Source organism: Poromitra crassiceps (genome assembly GCF_964638095.1).
Source record: "Poromitra crassiceps genome assembly, chromosome: 9".
Taxonomy (NCBI): domain Eukaryota; kingdom Metazoa; phylum Chordata; class Actinopteri; order Beryciformes; family Melamphaidae; genus Poromitra; species Poromitra crassiceps.
In genome coordinates, this window is record NC_139630.1 from 43,632,221 (window position 1) to 43,657,985 (window position 25,765).

The 25,765-nt window shown below is 47.2% G+C and overlaps 1 protein-coding gene across 1 annotated transcript in view; it reads left to right on the forward strand.

Annotated features, from left to right (window-relative positions):
- Nucleotides 1-15,602, forward strand: part of fut8b (fucosyltransferase 8b (alpha (1,6) fucosyltransferase)) — a gene marked incomplete at its 5' end in the record, with an annotated part of 59,331 nt that extends 43,729 nt beyond the window's left edge. The window contains 3 exons of the mRNA XM_083643693.1: nucleotides 11,547-11,723; nucleotides 12,377-12,527; nucleotides 13,776-15,602. Coding sequence (XP_083499819.1) covers nucleotides 11,547-11,723; nucleotides 12,377-12,527; nucleotides 13,776-14,114 — 667 coding nt within the window. The 3' untranslated portion in view covers nucleotides 14,115-15,602. The remainder of the gene's footprint in view (nucleotides 1-11,546; nucleotides 11,724-12,376; nucleotides 12,528-13,775) is intronic.
- Between the last annotated feature and the right edge of the window lie 10,163 nt (nucleotides 15,603-25,765).

Consider the following 25,765-nt stretch of genomic DNA (forward strand, 5'->3'; position numbering starts at 1 on the left):
GCGTAGTGTACCAGACCACATCAGGATGTTTTCACCTGCGTAGTGTACCAGACCACATCAGGATGTTTTCACCTGCGTAGTGTACCAGACCACATCAGGATGTTTTCACCTGCGTAGCATACCAGACCACATCAGGATGTTTTCACCTGCCTAGCGTACCAGACCACATCAGGATGTTTTCACCTGCCTAGCATACCAGACCACATCAGGATGTTTTCACCTGCCTAGCGTACCAGACCACATCAGGGTGTTTTCACCTGCCTAGCATACCAGACCACATCAGGATGTTTTCACCTGCGTAGTGTACCAGACCACATCAGGATGTTTTCACCTGCGTAGTGTACCAGACCACATCAGGATGTTTTCACCTGCGTAGTGTACCAGACCACATCAGGATGTTTTCACCTGCGTAGTGTACCAGACCACATCAGGATGTTTTCACCTGCGTAGTGTACCAGACCACATCAGGATGTTTTCACCTGCGTAGCATACCAGACCACATCAGGATGTTTTCACCTGCCTAGCGTACCAGACCACATCAGGATGTTTTCACCTGCCTAGCGTACCAGATCACATCAGGGTGTTTTCACCTGCCTAGCGTACCAGACCACATCAGGATGTTTTCACCTGCATAGCGTACCAGACCACATCAGGACAACTCAGATACTGTAGTGTCAGATAGTGCATCGTACTGTCCCACGAGGCACACTCCACCCGTCTGGTCCAGGCAGTGGTTTATAACATACCGTGTGGTACAGGCCGTGGTTTATAACATACCGTCTGCCTGGTCCAGGCCGTGGTTTATAACATACTGTATGAGTTATTGGCTAATACTTTTTGAACTCAGCCTAGTTTAGTTCTGTCACTCTCATACCCAGATGTTCGTAGATTGTGTGCCAGGCTGCCAGCTTCTCTCTCTCTCTCTCCATAATTCTCCCCCTTCTCTTGTTTCCATCTTGCACTGAGCTCTTGTTCTTTTGTCCTTTCTCCCTCACTCTGTCCTCTCTCTCTCCCTCACTCTGTCCTCTCTCTCTCTCTCTCTCTCTCTCTCTCTCTCCCTCACTTACTCTGTCCTCTCTCTCTCTCTCTCTCTCTCTCTCTCTCCCTCACTTACTCTCTCTCTCTCTCTCCCCCACTTACTCTGTCCTCTCTCTCTCTCTCTCTCTCTCTCCCTCACTTACTCTCTCTCTCTCTCTCCCTCACTTACTCTGTCCTCTCTCTCTCTCTCTCTCCCTCACTTACTCTCTCTCTCTCTCTCTCTCTCCCTCACTTACTCTCTCTCTCTCTCTCTCTCCCTCTCTCTCTCTCACTTACTCTGTCCTCTCTCTCTCCCTCACTTACTCTCTCTCTCTCTCTCTCTCCCTCTCTCACTTACTCTCTCTCCCTCACTTACTCTCTCTCTCTCTCTCTCCCTCTCTCTCTCTCTCACTTACTCTCTCTCTCTCTCTCCCTCTCTCCCTCTCTCCCTCTCTCTCTCTCACTTACTCTGTCCTCTCTCTCTCTCTCTCTCTCTCTCTCTCTCTCACTTACTCTGTCCTCTCTCTCTCACTTACGCATGTTGAGATGAAGTGCTGGATGGAATGAAGTTTTGATTGCCTTCCATCCTCAGCTCTTGATTCATCCGCTCCCCTCTGCACTGATGTTGCAACAAAGTGCCAGAGCTCTTCTCTCAACACTGCGGGGGGGGGGGTGTGTGTGTGCGTGCATGCATGCATGCATGCTTGTGTGTGTGTGTGCGTGTGCGTGCGTGTGCGTGCATGTGCGTGCATGCGCATGTGCGTGCGTGCACATGTGCGTGCATGGTTGTGTATGGTTGTGTGTGTGGAGGGTGTGGTGAGAGGAAGAGTGGGATTGAGAGAGATCAATGGTGAAAGGTTGTAGAGGAAAGGCGTGAGGGTGTAGGGGGCAGTAGGGCCTTGGAGGGGGGTTGATGGAGGGAGCTTGGGGGGTCCCGACTAGGGATGTGCGCGACTAGTCGTTTAATCGTTTATCCGCCTACTCATTTATTACCCGTTTAGTATTTTACTAGTCGGTTAAACGCTGCATCTTGTTCTTCACGCCTCTGCCTTGGCTTCTTTGTAAACAGGCTGAGCAGCCAGGGAGAGAATTGCTCCTCCTCCTCGCACTCGCAAAACAATTACGTCTCGACTCGCGATCAACCATCGCAAAATGACAGAGAAGATGCAACGAGCGTTCGAGGGGGCAGAATATGTGGCCATAACTTCAGATGGGTGGACGTCCATAACCACCGAGTCATACATGACTATAACATGTCATTATCTGGACGAAGGACATCTCCGCAGCTGTGTGCTTCAGACGTGCGCCCTGGAGGAAAGACACACCGCTGAAAACTTGGCTGCCCAGCTGCGAGGTGCGATGAGTGAGTGGGACAAAGTCGTTGCCTGTGTGCATGATAATAAATAAAAACCAATAAACAATAAGCAACTCCAATCGTGAACAATCTCAGCATGAGACGCCAGCTTTATTATTCTTCCGCTTCCAGCATAACCTAGCGTCAAGCGCCCCCACAACAACAACACACACACTTCCGTTTCCTGTCTTCAACATAAGAGCCTACATAAGAGATTGGCTGTCTAGAACGTAAACATAAATTATATAGCACCTTCATAAAAATAGCTTACACAATCATGCAAGACACGCTGGAACTCCGTCCTACAACATTATTCATAATAAATGCCATGCATTGCATTGGCAAACGTATCAGAAATGTATTTCTCTTTAATTTGGTCACCTTTATTCAATCAGTTGTTGTTACATCAATATAATTTAAATTAACAGCTTGTACTGAATGTTTGGGCTAAAATAGCTCCCTAAATACACAAAACATTTGCATTTTAAACTTTTTATTTAATATGTATATTAAATTGCGAGTTTTCTTGCTTATAGACTAGTCGACTAGTCGCAAATAAAATTTGAGACTAGTCGGCGGGGAAATTAGTCGAAATTCCCATCCCTAGTCCCGACAAGCACCGACTTTCCCACCCTCCTTTTATTTTAATTTTATTACAGGCATGAAAGACAACACATAACACACAGTACAACAAGATGACAACACAATACATCCTCACAGAAACAACAAACAAAAACACAACAATGGAATACAATTTAGTTTGGTAGGAACCCTTCAACAATCCAGACAATCAAATTGGCACTCATATTGGCAGCACCAACAAACCCACACAAAAAGGTGTGATAGACAGACTGCCTGTATATTAGAATCATTTTTCGTCCCACTCCTCACTGGAGTAGACCCTCTCCCACTTCACACGTCCACTCCTCACTGGAGTAGACCCTCTCCCACTTCACACGTCCCACTCCTCACTGGAGTAGACCCTCTCCCACTTCACACGTCCCACTCCTCACTGGAGTAGACCCTCTCACACTTCACACGTCCACTCCTCACTGGAGTAGACCCTCTCCCACTTCACGTCCACTCCTCACTGGAGTAGACCCTCTCCCACTTCACATGTCCCACTCCTCACTGGAGTAGACCCTCTCCAACTTCACGTCCCACTCCTCACTGGAGTAGACCCTCTCCCACTTCACGTCCACTCCTCACTGGAGTAGACCCTCTCCCACTTCACACGTCCACTCCTCACTGGAGTAGACCCTCTCCCACTTCACGTCCACTCCTCACTGGAGTAGACCCTCTCCCACTTCACGTCCACTCCTCACTGGAGTAGACCCTCTCCCACTTCACGTCCCACTCCTCACTGGAGTAGACCCTCTCACACTTCACACGTCCCACTCCTCACTGGAGTAGACCCTCTCCCACTTCACGTCCCACTCCTCACTGGAGTAGACCCTCTCCCACTTCACGTCCCACTCCTCACTGGAGTAGACCCTCTCCAACTTCACGTCCCACTCCTCACTGGAGTAGACCCTCTCCAACTTCACGTCCCACTCCTCACTGGAGCAGACCCTCTCCCACTTCACACGTCCCACTCCTCACTGGAGTAGACTCTCTCCAACTTCACATGTCCCACTCCTCACTGGAGCAGACCCTCTCCAACTTCACATGTCCCACTCCTCACTGGAGTAGACCCTCTCCCACTTCACACGTCCCACTCCTCACTGGAGTAGACTCTCTCCCACTTCACACGTCCCACTCCTCACTGGAGTAGACCCTCTCCCACTTCACACATCCCACTCCTCACTGGAGTAGACCCTCTCCAACTTCACATGTCCCACTCCTCACTGGAGTAGACCCTCTCCAACTTCACACGTCCCACTCCTCACTGGAGTAGACCCTCTCCAACTTCACACGTCCCACTCCTCACTGGAGTAGACCCTCTCCAACTTCACGTCCCACTCCTCACTGGAGTAGACCCTCTCCAACTTCACGTCCCACTCCTCACTGGAGTAGACCCTCTCCAACTTCACGTCCCACTCCTCACTGGAGTAGACCCTCTCCAACTCCACGTCCCACTCCTCACTGGAGTAGACCCTCTCCAACTTCACGTCCCACTCCTCACTGGAGCAGACCCTCTCCCACTTCACACGTCCCACTCCTCACTGGAGTAGACCCTCTCCCACTCCACGTCCCACTCCTCACTGGAGTAGACCCTCTCCCACTCCACGTCCCACTCCTCACTGGAGTAGACCCTCTCCCACTCCACGTCCCACTCCTCACTGGAGTAGACCCTCTCCCACTCCACGTCCCACTCCTCATTGGAGTAGACCCTCTCCAACTTCACGTCCCACTCCTCACTGGAGTAGACCCTCTCCCACTCCACGTCCCACTCCTCACTGGAGTAGACCCTCTCCCACTCCACGTCCCACTCCTCATTGGAGTAGACCCTCTCCCACTCCACGTCCCACTCCTCACTGGAGTAGACCCTCTCCAACTTCACGTCCCACTCCTCACTGGAGTAGACCCTCTCCCACTCCACGTCCCACTCCTCATTGGAGTAGACCCTCTCCCACTTCATGTCCCACTCCTCACTGGAGTAGACCCTCTCCCACTTCACACGTCCCACTCCTCACTGGAGTAGACCCTCTCCAACTTCACATGTCCCACTCCTCACTGGAGTAGACCCTCTCCCACTTCACACGTCCCACTCCTCACTGGAGTAGACCCTCTCCCACTTCACACGTCCCACTCCTCACTGGAGTAGACCCTCTCCCACTTCACGTCCCACTCCTCACTGGAGTAGACCCTCTCCCACTTCACGTCCCACTCCTCACTGGAGTAGACCCTCTCCAACTTCACGTCCCACTCCTCACTGGAGTAGACCCTCTCCAACTTCACGTCCCACTCCTCACTGGAGCAGACCCTCTCCCACTTCACACGTCCCACTCCTCACTGGAGTAGACTCTCTCCAACTTCACATGTCCCACTCCTCACTGGAGCAGACCCTCTCCAACTTCACATGTCCCACTCCTCACTGGAGTAGACCCTCTCCCACTTCACACGTCCCACTCCTCACTGGAGTAGACTCTCTCCCACTTCACACGTCCCACTCCTCACTGGAGTAGACCCTCTCCCACTTCACACATCCCACTCCTCACTGGAGTAGACCCTCTCCAACTTCACATGTCCCACTCCTCACTGGAGTAGACCCTCTCCAACTTCACACGTCCCACTCCTCACTGGAGTAGACCCTCTCCAACTTCACACGTCCCACTCCTCACTGGAGTAGACCCTCTCCAACTTCACGTCCCACTCCTCACTGGAGTAGACCCTCTCCAACTTCACGTCCCACTCCTCACTGGAGTAGACCCTCTCCAACTTCACGTCCCACTCCTCACTGGAGTAGACCCTCTCCAACTCCACGTCCCACTCCTCACTGGAGTAGACCCTCTCCAACTTCACGTCCCACTCCTCACTGGAGCAGACCCTCTCCCACTTCACACGTCCCACTCCTCACTGGAGTAGACCCTCTCCCACTCCACGTCCCACTCCTCACTGGAGTAGACCCTCTCCCACTCCACGTCCCACTCCTCACTGGAGTAGACCCTCTCCCACTCCACGACCCACTCCTCACTGGAGTAGACCCTCTCCCACTCCACGTCCCACTCCTCATTGGAGTAGACCCTCTCCAACTTCACGTCCCACTCCTCACTGGAGTAGACCCTCTCCCACTCCACGTCCCACTCCTCACTGGAGTAGACCCTCTCCCACTCCACGTCCCACTCCTCATTGGAGTAGACCCTCTCCCACTCCACGTCCCACTCCTCACTGGAGTAGACCCTCTCCAACTTCACGTCCCACTCCTCACTGGAGTAGACCCTCTCCCACTCCACGTCCCACTCCTCATTGGAGTAGACCCTCTCCCACTTCATGTCCCACTCCTCACTGGAGTAGACCCTCTCCCACTTCACACGTCCCACTCCTCACTGGAGTAGACCCTCTCCAACTTCACATGTCCCACTCCTCACTGGAGTAGACCCTCTCCCACTTCACACGTCCCACTCCTCACTGGAGTAGACCCTCTCCCACTTCACACGTCCCACTCCTCACTGGAGTAGACCCTCTCCCACTTCACACGTCCCACTCCTCACTGGAGTAGACCCTCTCCAACTTCACATGTCCCACTCCTCACTGGAGTAGACCCTCTCCAACTTCACATGTCCCACTCCTCACTGGAGTAGACCCTCTCCAACTTCACATGTCCCACTCCTCACTGGAGTAGACCCTCTCCCAGACAGACAGACAGCTCCATCCTGCTTGCCTGCTGTTAGCATGGCGCTAGGGAGAAAGAGAGAGGAACACTACTGCCTCAACAGCGCTATCGCCACGGTAACCAAGAGGCACATTCCATCTCTATGAAGATATGAGATTCAGGATTCGACAGAACCACATCACAATACGATAAAAATTCTGTGTCAAACAAACATGGTATAACTAAAATAAATAAATCAAATCAAACTGTGTAGTTATGTTTACTTCAGAGCCATAAATCTTTCTAGCATTGGCGTTGGCTTGCTAGAATGTAAACAGCAATTTGAAAATGTCAATGTCATTGCAAAGTGCAAATAACTACCTTATTAGCGTGCATGAACTGCAGCGATAAAGTGACATATGGTGAGATATACAGTATATATAAAGGTAAATCTTGTCAACACATATTTTGTGTAACAAATGCAGATTGCATTTGTTATGTTTGTGTGTGTGTGTGTGTGTGTGTGTGTGTGTGTGTGTGTGTGTGTCTGATGTTGTTTATGTATGCTTTTATGTCCACCGTGAGAATTGCCCTCCCGCTCAGTTATTGTGTGAATAAATAGACTGAATAGAATAGACTGAATTGCATTGAATTACGCTTGTGTGTGTGACTGTGTGTGTGTGTGTGTGTGTGTGTGTGTGTGTGTGTGTGTCTGTGTGTGTGTGCGTGCGTGCGTGCGCGCGTGTGCGTGCGTGCGCACGTGTGCGCGCGTGCGTGCGTGCGTGTGCGCACGTGCGTGCGTGCGTGCTAGTAACATACTAACATACTAGTAAATCACAGTTGATAAGTGTTCACACATTCAATCCTTTCTCTCTTTTTAGTTGTTGTCTGAGTTTCTGTAAAGCTGCTAGTTCTCATTATACACGCGGATAGTAGTAATAGTAATGTTGTCCCCCACCAATGATGTAGATCCACGCTTTGGTCAGTCCTATTCATTATCAATGCCGCCCCCTAGTGGCACAAAGTCAATGTTACAGTAACCAACGGACGGACGGAGACCCATCCATAGACCCCGCCTATGGTGGGGGACAAAAAATTCTGCTTGTTGTAAGAGTACCGGTAATTAACCTTGATCCATGTCTCAAACTCTGCCATGTTGGGTCCCTGAATTTGAGGGAATTGGGCCTGGAAAGTCCTCGAAAAGTCCTTGAATTGGATGTTTAAGAAGGTGTGGGAATAACCCTGCGGCGAAGAGCGCACGTGCTCAGTCGACCTTCCCCTCGATAAGTAAAGGTTTAAAAAATTCCTTTTATTCTCCACTTAGTTTGGTCAGGAGTCACCATGCAGATGGAGCAGCGGTGGGTTTGGTAATTGAATGGTTCTGGATGGAGTCCGTTGTGTTTCGCCGTCCGTCAGTTTGAGGGATGCCTCAATGTCAGCAGAGGAAATGATGTCAGGAGAGGAAATGTTTCTGTTCTGCCGCCCGCTCTTTGTTCCCCTTTCAAGCTCCGCTCTTTTTCTCATGTGTTCAGCCGCTGACAGCTCTCTCTCTTTGTCCTCGCTTACTGGAAGCCATGCTCTCTCTCTCTCTCTCTCTCTCTCTCTCACTATTTTACATTACATTACGTCATTTAGCAGACGCTTTTATCCAAAGTGACTTACAATATCACATTTTGTCAACAGGACAGAAATCAACTATCCACAGTCAATGACAGCTAAGACCTTTTGATGGACTGTCACTAGAGTAGCACTTTGTAGAAAGTAGTTTGAGAAGAAATGTTTTTTGTTGGTTTGATTGTTTTTTAGAAGAGGGAGAAAGATGTTAGTTGAAGAAGGGCCCAGGTGGAGCCTGAAAAGGTGAGTTTTAGAGATGAGAGATGGGCAGTGATTGGGCCGTTCTGACCGAAGGGGGGGGCGCTCGTTCCACCATTGTGGCACCAGGAACGAGAAGAGTCGCGATCGGGATGAGCGACTTTTGAGCCCACGTAGCGGTGGAGCAGCGAGGCGATCTGCATGGATAGGGGAGCGAAGGGACCGATGAGAGGACCATAGATTGCAGATATGGAGGAGCTGTCAGGTGCACTGTGCCTTGTAGGCCAGTACCAGTGTCTTGAATTTGATGGGAAGCCAGTGACGGTCCTGGAAAAGGGGAGTGACATGAGAGAATTTAGGTTGGTTGAACACCAGACGGGCTGCAGGCAGCGTTCTGAATGAGCTGTAGCGGTCAGATGGCTGAGGCAGGTAGCCCAGCCAGAAGAACGTTGCAATATTCCAGGCGGGAGATGACAAGCGCCTGGACCAGGAGTTGTGTCGCTTCCCTCGTGAGAAATGGACGGATTTTGCGGATGTTGTACACAGAGAACCTACAGGAGCGTGCTGTCGCTGCAATGCAGGCCAAGCTAGACAGCTGGTTGTCCAGGATCAGCCCATGGTTCTTAGCTGTTTGAGAGGGTAACACAGTAGTGTTGTCAATGGAGTTCTCTGTTTCTCCGTCACCGTTTTCCTCTTCTCTTTCTTGTTGCATTTCTCGCCCTCCTTCTTTCGTCTCTGCTTTCTCTCTGATATCTCTGTCTGTCTGCTTTCTCTCTGATATCTCTCTGATATCTCTGTGTGTGTCTGCTTTCTCTCTGATATCTCTGTGTTTCTATCTCTGTATGTCTGCTTTCTCTCTGATATCTCTCTCTGATATCTCTGTGTGTGTCTGCTTTCTCTCTGATATCTCTGTGTTTCTATCTCTGTGTGTGTCTGCTTTCTCTCTGATATCTCTCTGATATCTCTGTGTGTGTCTGCTTTCTCTCTGATATCTCTGTGTGTCTCTGCTTTCTCTCTGATATCTCTCTGATATCTCTGTGTGTGTCTGCTTTCTCTCTGATATCTCTGTGTTTCTATCTCTGTATGTCTGCTTTCTCTCTGATATCTCTCTCTGATATCTCTGTGTGTGTCTGCTTTCTGTCTGATATCACTCTCTGATATCTCTGTGTGTCTGCTTTCTCTCTGATATCTCTGTCTGTCTGCTTTCTCTCTGATATCTCACTGATATATCTGTGTGTGTCTGCTTTCTCTCTGATATCTCTGTGTTTCTATCGCTGTGTGTCGGCTTTCTCTCTGATATCTCTCTCTGATATCTCTGTATGTCTGCTTTCTCTCTGATATCTCTCTGATATCTCTGTGTGTGTCTGCTTTCTCTCTGATATCTCACTGATATCTCTGTGTGTGTCTGCTTTCTCTCTGATATCTCTGTGTTTCTATCGCTGTGTGTCGGCTTTCTCTCTGATATCTCTCTGATATCTCTGTGTGTCTGCTTTCTCTCTGATATCTCTCTGATATCTCTGTGTGTCTGCTTTCTCTCTGATATCTCTGTCTGTCTGCTTTCTCTCTGATATCTCTCTCTGATATCTCTGTGTGTGTCTGCTTTCTCTCTGATATCTCTCTCTGATATCTCTGTGTGTCTGCTTTCTCTCTGATATCTCTGTCTGTCTGCTTTCTCTCTGATATCTCTCTCTGATATCTCTGTGTGTGTCTGCTTTCTCTCTGATATCTCTCTGTGTGTCTCTGCTTTCTCTCTGATATCTCTCTCTGATATCTCTGTGTGTGTCTGCTTTCTCTCTGATATCTCTCTGATATCTCTGTGTGTGTCTGCTTTCTCTCTGATATCTCTCTCTGATATCTCTGTGTGTCTCTGCTTTCTCTCTGATATCTCTCTCTGATATCTCTGTGTGTGTCTGCTTTCTCTCTGATATCTCTCTGATATCTCTGGGTGTGTCTGCTTTCTCTCTGTATCTCCGTGTGTCTCACTTCTTCCTGCCAGTGATGGAAAGAACACCAAATGCTCTTCAAATAGGAGCACCATTGCTTTTGCTTGCATTTCACTTAAGCAGGAGCAAAATGACTGGTATGAAAACATTTACTTGAGAAAATGTTTTTAAAAAAGTTGTTAAAATGTTACATCACATATCTCACACCTATACTGCAATAGCTCCAGGGGTGCTCCACTCGGCGCGGTGCACAATTGCTCAACTGCACATGCTCAGAAGAAATGGTACAACTTTAAATTAGCATAATAAAGGTGCAATGTGTTTTAACATGGCACAGCTTTAAATCAGCATAATATTAAAAGGTGCAATGTGTAGCATTTTAACATTGATAAATTATCACCATTATTCATTCGCCATTAGTAGAATTACTGGGCAAAAGAGGCGTTTGCCAAGAAAGATTGGCAGCCTGTTACTGAGCCTCTCCTGCATTTTACATTGTGAGCTACTGGATCAGATTTGGCGGGAGATTGCTGGATTGCTTTACAGCAACAAAAAGAAGGGGAAGACGCCGACGGCCATGTTCTGTTCTGTTCTGTTCTGTTCTGTTCTGTCAGCACTAATGCAGCTAAAGCTTAGAGCTTGTTGGCCCAGGTTGGAAGCAGTGAACGGCCCAGAGAAAACAAACCCGGCGGGGCGAGTAGCTACATCTGCTTAGCGACAGGACCAAACTCTAGCACCACGGTTTCATTTGTTTACTGTAATTATACCAAGATATCACAATTAATCTGACAATAATAATAATATACTTTATTTCAGAGTGTTGTATTACAGAGTGCTTTACAAGAAGACGAAAACAAGAAAATTAACGTACATAGCGAGGAGATCAGATGAGAAGCTTAAGCAATGGAATAAACATTAAAAGGAAGATAAATACATTGAGGAAATTAGCCACACAAAAAAAACAGCATTAAAAGAGAGCTGGATCAAAAGCTATCTGTTTGTAAAAGTGTGTTTTAAGAAGTGTCAAATGTCTTTAAGAAGCCTAAGTATATGATATGTCGCTTTCAGCCTGGGTCTTTAACACTGTGTGTGTGTGTGTGTGTGTGTGTGTGTGTGTGTGTGTGCGCGTGTGTGTGCGTGTGTTTTTGTGTGTGTGTGTGTGCAGAGTGCATGTGAGGAGGACAGACAAAGTGGGCACAGAGGCAGCCTTCCACCCCATAGAGGAGTACATGGCGCATGTGGAGGAGCAGTTCCAGCACCTGGCCAGGCGCGTGCATGTTGACAAGAAGCGCGTCTACCTGGCAACAGATGACCCCTCACTGCTGCAGGAAGCCAAGACCAAGTCAGTGTGTGTGTGTGTGTGTGTGCGCGCGCGCGCGCGTGTGTGTGTGTGTGTGTGTGTGTGTGTGTGTGTGCACGTGCGCGTGCGTGCGTGCGTGCGTGTCATACCTGCCAACACCCGATTTTTGCAGGAGTCTCCCTATTTTTAACCCTTTTTCTCCCATTGTGCTGCGCTCCCTGATAATCTCTCCTGTTACTCTCATGATTTCATAGTGATACAAATAAAGCTGTAGCCGTAGCGGGCTCAGTTCTAAAGCCATGGTGAAGATACTGCTATCATAACAGACCTAAGGCATCCATTGGTACCAGCCATGTCAGGAAGGGGGCTAAATAATGTTAGGTTAAATTTTAGCAAGCGAAAAACCATTTTCAAAGTGGTCGACCTCTCACCTCAAGATATCTGAATGAGAATGGGTTCTACAGTACATCCCCACGAGTCTCAAAGCAACAGAACAACGAACAGATCACATCACTGATGGAGTTTTGACAGACCTGACAGATCTGATCCAGGGGGGTATTTTGCCCTCTTTCACAGCCCAATGTTGGCAGGTATTGTGTGTGTGCGTGTTTGCGTGTGTACATTCATTTTGACCTCCTCAGAGTTTACTTGTGACTCAACCTGACTCCGCCCACCTGCCTTCTTGTCTCATCCAGGTATCCGGACTACGAGTTCATCAGCGATAACTCCATCTCGTGGTCGGCGGGCCTTCACAACCGCTACACCGAGAACTCGCTGCGGGGCGTCATCCTGGACATCCACTTCCTGTCCCAGGCCGACTTCCTGGTCTGCACCTTCTCCTCGCAGGTCAGTCCCATGCCCCCAGCGTCAGGTCTCAGCCTTGAAGCAAATTGAACATGGTGGCCAAGCTCAGTATTGCAAGTCACCTGACACCCTGCGGCCCAGAAACTGATTTTCCTGTCCACTTACATGGAGAAAGAAACTGCACATGAGCAGTTTTCCTCATTTTAGGAGTAGGATCATTATAAGAATCAGAAAATCGAATAAAAGGAATCATCATTTAAAAAAAACTATTAAAAAAAATGGCGCTTACAGCATGCACCTGCCTCCTTTACGCAACATGTTGAAATGGCGGCCGGGTGCTGTAGGAGAGCCGGGTGTCAATCAGGTGTCCAATTTGCGACGAGGGCACGAACCACTTTGATCATTACCTGCATGTCACTGCCAGTGTCACAGCTGACTCGGCCTCGCTCGCATGTGTTCCACAGCATCAAAAACAATTAACCCGTTCATTACAGCTTTGACATTACAATGGCAGGTTTTCATCCATTATTTTGATCATCTCTCTCTTTTATTGCCAGATAATGGATGGTTTCTTAAGCTTCCTGCCAACCCTAAAAATAATGTACAGGCCCACATCATTCCCATCCATATTGCAGGCTCATTAGTGCATGTCAAGGAGCTGACGCCGATGAGTCACTTGCTTTCCAACAGGAGTGAAACACTATTCTGTATATATTGTATTAGGGATCTCGCCCGCTACGCGCGCTCGATTCCTAGGCTCGCCCGTCCTGCAGCTCGCCCAGCTGGCCCTGCAGCTCGCATTCGCAGTTGCCCACAACTCAGTTGCTGTGTGGTCAATGAGACCAGCATCACTGATGATGTCAGATTTATGACATCACTGATGATGTCACAGTGGGATTTATGACGACATCACTGATGATGTCAGTGGGATTTATGACATCACAGTGGGACAGAGAAACAGAGAAACAAACAGACAGAGCCCAGTCTCCCATTTACAGTATATACTGATGATGATGATGATGATGATGATGATGATGATGATGATGATGATGATGATGATGATGATGATGATGATATATTGGACTGCACTTGCAATTTTTGTGCTTTGGCTTTTAGATATCTTCTTTTTATCTTCTGAATGATTGAAAATATTACAACAATATACAACTGGCTAGTGTAGACTAGGCTAGTGGAAATCCTGTGTAAAATCGGGGGGAAAGTCTTGTAGTTTAACCTCAGTTTAACGATTATTAGAAAGATTTGAAAATTCTGTTTCTCTCTCTATCCCAGGTGTGCCGCGTGGCCTATGAGATCATGCAGACGCTGCACCCGGACGCCTCTTCCTTCTTCTACTCCCTGGACGACATCTACTACTTCGGCGGCCAGAACGCCCACAACCAGATCGCCATATTCCCCCACCAGCCGCGCAACAGCGAGGACATCCCCCTGGAGCCCGGCGACGTGATCGGGGTGGCGGGCAACCACTGGGACGGCTACTCCAAAGGTGTCAACCGCAAGCTGGGCCGCACCGGCCTCTACCCCTCCTACAAGGTCAAGGAGAAGATCGAGACCGTCAAGTACCCCACGTACCCCGAGGCGGACAAACTGCTCAGCGCTCAGAAAAAGTAAAAAGATCGGAGACGTGCGAGGGGAAGCGGGGGGAAAAGATATGTGGAAGAAAGCGAAGGAGAGAGACACAGACTCCGATCCAGGGAAGGAGACTGCTTTTTGTACAGAAGAGAGGGCTTCTTAGCGCGCTAAGCTGAGAAGAAAAGAGAAGGAAGCCTATACCTACTGTATGGGTGATAGGAAGGAGAATGCACTCTGTGTGTGAATGTGTGTGTGCGAGCGTGCGTGCGTGTGTGTGCCTGCGTGCACTCGTGTAAATGCCCGTGCATATGTCAGGTCGTCGGGAAAAGACTTGCACCGCAACACTAGCGCCGGCCCCCTGACGCTCAAACCGCCGGGGCGATGTAGACACGTAGACGTGAACATTGATTTTAAACAAAGCAAGAAAACAATTAAATCTACACAACTGACCAAGCTCACTCTCCCCAGACTGGGGACTGGGACTGGAGCTGGAGCTCACTCTCCCCAGACTGGGGACTGGGACTGCAGCTGGAGCTGGCGTGGCCCCCCAGAGTGAGCTTCAAATCAATGGCTGCGGGAAAAAAGAAAACAATGACTAAAAAACCATACACAATTATGAACTGGGGGAGTGAGAAAAAAGTGTTTTGATTTTTATTTAATTCTTTTTCAGTGGTTTTTTGATTCTAATCTTGCCTTTATTCTTTGTTCTTTTTTGTTGACTGAATGTACTGTATCTCCTCCTTGCCATGCTCACAGCTCCCCTCGCCTCCTTACTCCATCCATCTTCACTGTGCTTCACTCCATGTCGTCTCTACACGTGCAATTAATTTTAAAACACCATACTGTGCTTTTATCCAGTGTTTTTAACGCTCATTTGTATGCGTGGGGCTTGTGCATTGTATACTGTACAGCGTGCGTGTGAGAAGGGAGAGTGTGTGCCTGCCTGTGTGTGCTGTATGTCTCAAGGGGCCATGTTGTGACCTGGTGCCTGTTAATGTTTGTTTTCTTTCTCCTTCTGGCTGAATTGTGTGTGTGCGTGTGTTTGTGTGTGTGTGTGTGTGTGTGTGCGTGTGCGGGAGAGCGGCGGCGACAGAGGGACTGTCCTCAGCCGGCACTTAGAACAATGGTGAGCTCCAAGTCAGTCCACTGGTGAACAATGGTAAGACTAAGAGTAGTGGAGTAATGGTGAACTCATGGTGCACACACACACACACACACACACACCGGAGCCGTCCCGAGGCTCACCAAATGAAGCACTCCAATGAGCTAATGTCCTTTTGACATCTCCGCTGTCTCTCCTGTACGTTGTTTTTGTTTGTTTGTCCTGATTTTTATTTTGTATTGTTTTTTTGTTTTTTTTACTTGTTTTTAAAATAAAAGAGGAAAAAATATGCCTATGTTTTAAAAATGATAATGCTATGTCATATCAGATTCAAGATTCCCCCCCATCATGAAGGCTTTTTTCATAACTTATGTTCTTGGGCATTGTCTTTGATAACCACAGATCGAATAAACTTGAGAAACCAACACAGCGTTTTCATTTTCTGTTGTCCCCCCTCCTTCATCCACCCCCACCATCTGCTCTTAACTGGAGGCACCTGCTCATTCAATCGGGCTGAACACGCTTCAACCGCACTGCGCGTGTTCCAAAACTCAGAACGGCGCTTTTGGTTTATTTTATTTGGAGGGTTTCCACAAGGGGTGTATATATCCATTTTTTGACAAATAATTCAGTCAATGCTTGTATTATGTTTGTCTTTGATAACTGAAACGGGGTCTCGGAATATGTTTGAATGTTGATTTATGAAGTGTTCTTTTAGTGGGCAGACCAAAAGTCTTTTGCGTTAGTGCTTCAAGCGGCGGATGGAGCTCGATGGAGACGTTGGCGCGCCACAGGTCTTCATTTAAATCCGCCTCACAGCGCGCTACATGACATCGCCTGCTCCAAACACCAAACATTTTGACAGAGACGTACTCCCCACGGAGCCGTAACACAGGTACAGCGGAGAGACGAATCACTACACTACACTGCTCCTGACAGCCTCAGTGGCCTACTTCCCCGCCTCCCGCGTGTCCACATCGTTTAGGATTTCTTCCTCTGTGTCTTTGTCTCACTCAGTGTGGGGGGGGGTGGGTTTCATTCAGATCCCTCTTTAATTTCAGCGCCGATCTGCACGCTCCGTTGGAGGGCCACAAGATAAAGCACTCGGTGGCGGCGATGAGTTTTTGCGGCGCGTGACGGAGAATAGTCGCTTTATTGCTTTTCCCCCGCCCCCAAACAAACACACACACACCGCCACACACACACACACACACACTCGCCGAACGTCTCTTTTTACCGGAGTCCCTCATGGGCTTTATAAATGCGCGCACTAACTGGAGGGCACTTTAATTAAAACACACTTGGCGTTGTCACACTGGCCTGTAACGGTAATTTAAGAGAGACGTTAGTTCAGTTAATTATTCTGTTAATTGGCCTGCGCTCCCGGAAGAGAGCTTTTGGGTTTTGTAGTCGGCTCATTCGCTCTCTTTATTTGTGCTGTAATTGTTGCTGCGCTCGTTGGAGGCTCTCCCTCGCGAAAAGGCAAACCGTCCCGTCTTGTAGGGGCCCGTTCCTTCTTCTTTTTAAAGCACTAGTCCATATCCGGGGGTGCGCGTGCCACAACACCGTGCAGACTTGCCAAAAATAAAGTTGGGAAATTGGGAAAATCGTCTTCGTCAGTCCCTGCCAATGCCTATGCTCAATGCCCATGTGTAGGTTTTCCTCATCCTATTCACCTCATGTTCCAACCCAGGGGTCAGCCAGTTACTTCCTATTGTGTTTACACTTCCTGTGACAGTACAGTACTAGTGACCAGGTAAAACAGACGGTATTTTGAACAGGAAGTCATAACACAAGTGGGCGGGGCTACATAAGGTGAATAGTAGGAAAGGGTAGTAGGCTGCTCGGCCTCATCCTACAGTAGGAAAGGGTAGTAGGCTGCTCGGCCTCATCCTACAGTAGGAAAGGGTAGTAGGCTGCTCGGGGTCGACGGGTCAAACTTGGCCTCAAACTAATGCGGCCTCGCCTTAACGCTCCAAGACCAAGGCCCAGGATTTCACTGCGGCCATGTACCTCTGATGGAATTCATATTATATAGAGATAACTAAGTGATTATATAGAGATAACTAAGTGAATTCATATTATATAGAGATAACTAAGTGATTATATAGAGATAACTAAGTGAATTCATATTATATAGAGATAACTAAGTGATTATATAGAGATAACTAAATGAATTCATATTATATAGAGATAACTAAGTGAGGGAAATCATATTATATAGAGATAACTAAGTGAATTCATATTATATAGAGATAACTAAGTGAATTCATATTATGTAGAGATAACTAAGTGAGGGAAATCATATTATATAGAGATAGCTAAGTGAATTCATATTATATAGAGATAACTAAGTGAATTCATATTATGTAGAGATAACTAAGTGAGGGAAATCATATTATATAGAGATAGCTAAGTGAATTCATAATATAGAGATAACTAAGTGAATTCATATTATATAGAGATAACTAAGTGAATTCATATTATGTAGAGATAACTAAGTGAGGGAAATCATATTATATAGAGATAGCTAAGTGAATTCATATTATATAGAGATAACTAAGTGAATTCATATTATATAGAGATAACTAAGTGAATTCATATATAGAGATAACTAAGTGAATTCATATTATATAGAGATAACTAAGTGAATTCATATTATGTAGAGATAACTAAGTGAGGGAAATCATATTATATAGAGATAGCTAAGTGAATTCATATTATATAGAGATAACTAAGTGAATTCATATTATATAGAGATAACTAAGTGAATTCATATATAGAGATAACTAAGTGAATTCATATTATATAGAGATAACTAGGTGAATTCATATTATGTAGAGATAACTATGTGATTATATAGAGATAACTAAGTGAATTCATATTATATAGAGATAACTAAGTGAATTCATATTATATAGAGATAACTAAGTGAGGGAAATCATATTATATAGAGATAACTAAGTGAATTCATATAATATAGAGATAACTAAGTGATTATATAGAGATAACTAAGTGAATTCATATTATATAGAGATAACTACTGTAAGTGAATTCATATTATATAGAGATAACTAAGTGAATTCATATTATATAGATATAACTAAATGAATTCATATTATATAGAGATAATAACTAAGTGAGGGAAATCATATTATATAGAGATAACTAAGTGAGCGCACCATCATATTATACATAGATAACTAAGTGAGCGCACCATCGCCTGGCCAAATTCTAATCTTGTAAAGGGAGGCCGAATCCATTTCCACTGACTCATGAAAAAGAGGAGTGGAAGTGGAAATGGAAATGGTTATTGTAGTCCCGGCCGGCTCCAATCATCGGCCTGTCGGCGCGGCGGGAACAAGCGGAGCCTGCCCCACGGTGTCAGGTCTTCGGGGGAGGGGGGGGGGCTGGTTGAGGTAGATTGCGAGGTGTCAATCGTCCCACATATCTCGCTTTTCAAAATCAACTCGGCAATTGATCGGTCGCACTTTGGCACTTAGTACGGTGTGGTTGCCGCCACGCGTTTTCTTTGAAGCATATCTCTCCTGACTCTGTAAACCTGATTCCTGACAGAATTGGGCCAAGTGAAGCCGGAGAGAAGCACATCATCACTCAGAGGAACAAAGACGTTTTGTTTGGCACACGGTCTTATCAGTGATCCCTGCTGCAGATCACATAAATCAGTGTTTTCAGCTGAAACAAAGGAAGACTATATCATGACTGTGAGAACAGGTACTCTCAAAAACTGCACCCAAAGCATTTTGCTGCGAAGCCATCTATCTGCGAAATAAATCCTATCTTTTTTCTTAGGAATCGAGTAAAGATTGCTTCTTTTTGCAGATGCGTCACACAATGGGGTTTAACCACCTGCTCCAAGGGCCCAAGAGTCAGGAAAGTGGCTCACTACAGAGAGTAAAAGAAGGAAACATCACTACATAGAGTAAGAGAAGGAAACATCACTACATAGAGTAAGAGGAGGAAACATCACTACATAGAGTAAGAGGAGGAAACATCACTACATAGAGTAAGAGGAGGAAACATCACTACATAGAGTAAGAGGAGGAAACATCACTACATAGAGTAAGAGGAGGAAACATCACTACATAGAGTAAGAGGAGGAAACATCACTACATAGGGTAAGAGGAGGAAACATCACTACATAGAGTAAGAGAAGGAAACATCACTACATAGAGTAAGAGGAGGAAACATCACTACATAGAGTAAGAGAAGGAAACATCACTACATAGAGTAAGAGGAGGAAACATCACTACATAGAGTAAGAGGAGGAAACATCACTACATAGAGTAAGAGGAGGAAACATCACTACATAGGGTAAGAGAAGGAAACATCACTACATAGAGTAAGAGGAGGAAACATCACTACATAGAGTAAGAGAAGGAAACATCACTACATAGAGTAAGAGGAGGAAACATCACTACATAGAGTAAGAGGAGGAAACATCACTACATAGAGTAAGAGGAGGAAACATCACTACATAGAGTAAGAGGAGGAAACATCACTACATAGGGTAAGAGGAGGAAACATCACTACATAGAGTAAGAGGAGTAAACATCACTACATAGAGTAAGAGGAGGAAACATCACTACATAGAGTAAGAGGAGTAAACATCACTACATAGGGTAAGAGGAGGAAACATCACTACATAGAGTAAGAGGAGGAAACATCACTACATAGAGTAAGAGGAGGAAACATCACTACATAGAGTAAGAGGAGGAAACATCACTACATAGAGTAAGAGGAGGAAACATCACTACATAGAGTAAGAGGAGGAAACATCACTACATAGAGTAAGAGGAGGAAACATCACTACATAGAGTAAGAGGAGGAAACATCACTACATAGAGTAAGAGGAGGAAACATCACTACATAGAGTAAGAGGAGGAAACATCACTACATAGAGTAAGAGGAGGAAACATCACTACATAGAGTAAGAGGAGGAAGCATCACTACATAGAGTAAGAGGAGGAAACATCACTACATAGAGTAAGAGGAGGAAACATCACTACATAGGGTAAGAGGAGGAAACATCACTACATAGAGTAAGAGGAGGAAACATCACTACATAGAGTAAGAGGAGGAAACATCACTACATAGAGTAAGAGGAGGAAACATCACTACATAGAGTAAGAGGAGGAAACATTGAAATGTGAAGTATAGAGTAAGAGGAGGAAACATCACTACATAGAGTAAGAGGAGGAAACATCACTACATAGGGTAAGAGGAGGAAACATTGAAATGTGAAGTATAGAGTAAGAGGAGGAAACATCACTATAGAGTAAGAGGAGGAAACATCACTACATAGAGTAAGAGGAGGAAACATTGAAATGTGAAGTTTGCTTGTACATTACTTCTCAGCAAGGCGCTCTTGAACGTGATTGCATCAGTGCCATGGGCTGACATGGGGGGCAGAGGTGTTGACAGCGACGGGGAACGCAGCTGATCGCAGAGCGCCGTCATGTCACACAGATAATGAGCCTTTGCACTTGTCTATTGGCTCTCTATAGCCGCCTTTGTTTCAGTCGTAGACACAAAGCACTTTGTGCTACGAGGCCGCCATGGAGGACGACTGCATTATTAGCCGTGCGATTATGATGTGACAATAATGGCATATTCATCCGCAGTAATGGCGGCAGTGGCTGTGATATCTTGACAGCATACAATGACGTATTAATATCCGCTCCGATACTGTAGTACTGTCTGCATTGGATAGTGATATCACAGTATCCTAATGGGCTGTGTGGATAGGGACGTCGGCTCTACTGTACAGCACAAAGACGAATGTTCCTGTTGAAAGGCGCGCTATCACACTGAGCCTCTGTGTCCATGTGAAGCCTGCTCCAGCAGCGCCGACCCCGCCCCCCCGTCGTCCCCACTCTTCCCCAGCTGCTGCCTGCCGGGTTGGGCCCGCTGTGATGACCATTAGCGTGCGGCTGAGGCTGCAGGAGATAACGGGTGATTTAAGGCCCTGTACCCCGGCACAGCCAGAGAGGAATGACCGACTCCTGCTTATCTCCCCCTCCGCCGTACTCCACACACTTTTACATTAGGCTCCCCTATTCAAAGCCATCTGTCTTCCCAGTCAGGGTTTGATAAAACCGCCTGCGCGCCTCGTGACTGGGGTGGGGGGGGGGGGGGGGGGTAGGACTCGAGGAGACGCACGCCAGTCACTCCGCCTACATACTGTATATGAATATGACCCCTCACAGCGGCTGGATGCTTGATACACCCACTGAGAGCCAGCCACTCCGCCTACATACTGTATATGAATATGACCCCTCACAGCGGCTGGATGCTTGATACACCCACTGAGAGCCAGCCACTCCGCCTACATACTGTATATGAATATGACCCCTCACAGCAGCTGGATGCTTGATACACCCACTGAGAGCCAGCCACTCCGCCTACATACTGTATATGAATATGACCCCTCACAGCAGCTGGATGCTTGATACACGCCCACTGAGAGCCAGCCACTCCGCCTACATACTGTATATGAATATGACCCCTCACAGCAGCTGGATGCTTGATACACCCACTGAGAGCCAGCCACTCCGCCTACATACTGTATATGAATATGACCCCTCACAGCAGCTGGATGCTTGATACACCCACTGAGAGCCAGCCACTCCGCCTACATACTGTATATGAATATGACCCCTCACAGCAGCTGGATGCTTGATACACCCACTGAGAGCCAGCCACTCCGACTACATACTGTATATGAATATGACCCCTCACAGCAGCTGGATGCTTGATACACCCACTGAGAGCCGCCACTCCGCCTACATACTGTATATGAATATGACCCCTCACAGCGGCTGGATGCTTGATACACACCGTCTGAGAGCCAGCCACTCCGCCTACATACTGTATATGAATATGACCCCTCACAGCAGCTGGATGCTTGATACACACCCACTGAGAGCCAGCCACTCCGCCTACATACTGTATATGAATATGACCCCTCACAGCAGCTGGATGCTTGATACACCCACTGAGAGCCAGTACTCCGCCTACATACTGTATATGAATATGACCCCTCACAGCAGCTGGATGCTTGATACACCCACTGAGAGCCAGTACTCCGCCTACATACTGTATATGAATATGACCCCTCACAGCAGCTGGATGCTTGATACACCCACTGAGAGCCAGCCACTCCGCCTACATACTGTATATGAATATGACCCCTCACAGCAGCTGGATGCTTGATACACCCACTGAGAGCCAGCCACTCCGCCTACATACTGTATATGAATATGACCCCTCACAGCGGCTGGATGCTTGATACACACCGACTGAGAGCCAGCCACTCCGCCTACATACTGTATATGGATATGACCCCTCACAGCAGCTGGATGCTTGATACACACCGTCTGAGAGCCAGCCACTCCGCCTACATACTGTATATGAATATGACCCCTCACAGCAGCTGGATGCTTGATACACCCACTGAGAGCCAGTACTCCGCCTACATACTGTATATGAATATGACCCCTCACAGCAGCTGGATGCTTGATACACACCCACCGAGAGCCCGGGGCAAAACGGTGGGACTCGACAACAATAGCCGCACACAGCTCACAAGAGCTACTGTACCCGTTCTGTACAAGAGACACCTGAGCACGTAACGTCACCCCGAGACTAATTGCAAATCAATGGTCTTGGTGAGATGAATGCGGTGGAGATGATAATGGGCTACAGGATATCAGCCATTCATGCACAGTGCCTAACACTGATCGCACAGGTAGCTAGGCCAATAAACGCTCGGGAGATGTTATCATTTTGCACAACAGAAAAAAGCATATGTCTTTGAGGCCCTTCTACCTTGAAGCATGGCGATGGCAACTATAGACTTATTCCTTAGAATGCTTTGGCATGTGTCTATAGAGGGGATTAGATCTTAATGCCATAACACACTGGGAGGCCTCCAGTAAGGAAAAGGGATTAATGTGCATATGTGAGGATCTATCTATCTTTGGGGCATGGGGGAGAAGAAGAGAATATGCCGTTATCTTGAGGTAAACACGTTGGAGATCAGGAGAAGATTGGGCGCGAGGGAAGAGGCAGTGACAGAGGTGGAGCAGGACTTGTCGTAATTGTCCTGGCCAGGCTGTTGATTTTTCCCACTGCAGCAGCTAAGTGTCTTCCTTCAGCCCCCGCTCTGTAATTACGCTCAGTGCCATTGTACGACTAATAGCGGAATAGCCTCCACCGGCAGCTGAAGGACAGAAAGAGAGTTTCCAGGCGTCTAGGAGCCTCTCTGTCGATCTCCGTCACTTCTTCCTCTATACCTCTCTCCCTTCTCGACCCCTCCCTATCCTCATCTTACACCACCTCTCACTTCCTCCTTCTTCCTCTATACCTCTCCCTCCTCAACCCATCTGTATCCTCATCTTACACCACCTCTCACTTCCTCCTTCTTCCTCTATACCTCTCCCTCCTCAACCCATCTGTATCCTCATCTTACACCACCTCTCACTTCCTCCTTCTTCCTCTATACCTCTCTCCCTCCTCAACCCATCTGTATCCTCATCTTACACCACCTCTCACTTCCCTCTTCTTCCTCTATACCGCTCTCCCTCCCTGACCCCTCTATATCCTCATCTTACACCACCTCTCACTTCCCCCTTCTTCCTCTATACCTCTCTCCCTTCTCGACCCCTCCCTATCCTCATCTTACACCACCTCTCACTTCCCCCTTCTTCCTCTATACCTCTCTCCCTCCCTGACCCCTCTGTATCCTCATCTTACACCACCTCTCACTTCCCCCTTCTTCCTCTATACCTCTCTCCCTCCCTGACCCCTCTGTATCCTCATCTTACACCACCTCTCACTTCCCCCTTCTTCCTCTATACCTCTCTCCCTCCCTGACCCCTCTGTATCCTCGGCATACATTAGCTACGTCTCACGTCGCTCTCTCCGCCTCCCCCTGCCTCCATAGCGTTTTGTTCTCTGGATCTGATGACCAAGCAAAAGTAAAGGGTGCCCATGTAATTAAGTGTGTTGCAAAGGTTAATAAGTTCCTCCTGATGGCAGATTATGGCCCTGAGTCTTGCCTTTAAGTGCATGCTGCCATTGGCGCAGCGAGGCTGAGGAATATGCTGTCATCTCCTATGAGGGGACCAATCTCCTTCTCCTAGTTGGCCCCCAACACGTGGGTGATCAGGCTGGTCGGGTGCCAGGGTGTCCTGGATGGAAAGACCAACTTGTCACCACATGTTCAACCCCTGCAACGCGGCCATCCATGTCTCCTCAAACAAGACAATGAAGCCCTTCCTCCTCTTGACCATCCATGTCTCCTCAAACAACAGTGGTGGACTGTGTCCTTATTGTCCAGTGGAGTGGTGGACTGTGTCCTTATTGTCCAGTGGAGTGGTGGACTGTGTCCTTATTGTCCAGTGGATTGGTGGACTGTGTCCTTATTGTCCAGTGGAGTGGTGGACTGTGTCCTTATTGTCCAGTGGAGTGGTGGACTGTGTCCGTATGGCCGCTTTTGCCAATTGGCCAGTCACCAACAGAGGGCTTAAGCCCTCTTCATAAAACCCCACAGCTATGATCAATTCACTGCCAGGCATTTTTTATACACTTTAAAAATTACCGACTGGCCTCAATTTCCGAAAAGAGAATCCGATGTCAGTTTGATTATTCACGGTTTATTACTTGTTATTTCAGGCGCACACGTCGGGCATCACCCTGCAATTATCCAGTTAGCATTAGAAGATGCAGGTGTTTAAGGAACCTCAGATGAAAGCTATAAGCTCTATTACAAATAATGTTCCCTTCCATGTTAGTCATCGGAAAGCTTCCTTAGATGATGTTTTCTCTGCCGTTTGTTTTGTTTCTGTGTTTCTTCCGAGGATGAAAGGCGAGTGCTTTTAGCTATTTACAGTGGTGCAACTCTGAATTGGGCAGATTCTGTATCTGGAATCTGATATCAGCTGTTTGCCTGGCCTGCTTTCTTCTCTTTTATCTTTTATTTATTGTCTTGTCTTGAATGTTCTCCTGTAAGACACACGTGGAATGTTCTGCTGTAAGACACGAGTGGAATGTTCTCCTGTAAGACACAAGTGGAATGTTCTCCTGTAAGACACAAGTGGAATGTTCTGCTGTAAGACACGAGTGGAATGTTCTCCTGTAAGACACAAGTGGAATGTTCTCCTGTAAGACACAAGTGGAATGTTCTCCTGTAAGACACAAGTGGAATGTTCTCCTGTAAGACACGAGTGGAATGTTCTCCTGTAAGACACAAGTGGAATGTTCTGCTGTAAGACATGAGTGGAATGTTCTCCTGTAAGACACAAGTGGAATGTTCTCCTGTAAGACACAAGTGGAATGTTCTGCTGTAAGACATGAGTGGAATGTTCTGCTGTAAGACACGAGTGGAATGTTCTCCTGTAAGACACAAGTGGAATGTTCTCCTGTAAGACACAAGTGGAATGTTCTCCTGTAAGACACAAGTGGAATGTTCTGCTGTAAGACATGAGTGGAATGTTCTGCTGTAAGACACAAGTGGAATGTTCTCCTGTAAGACACAAGTGGAATGTTCTGCTGTAAGACATGA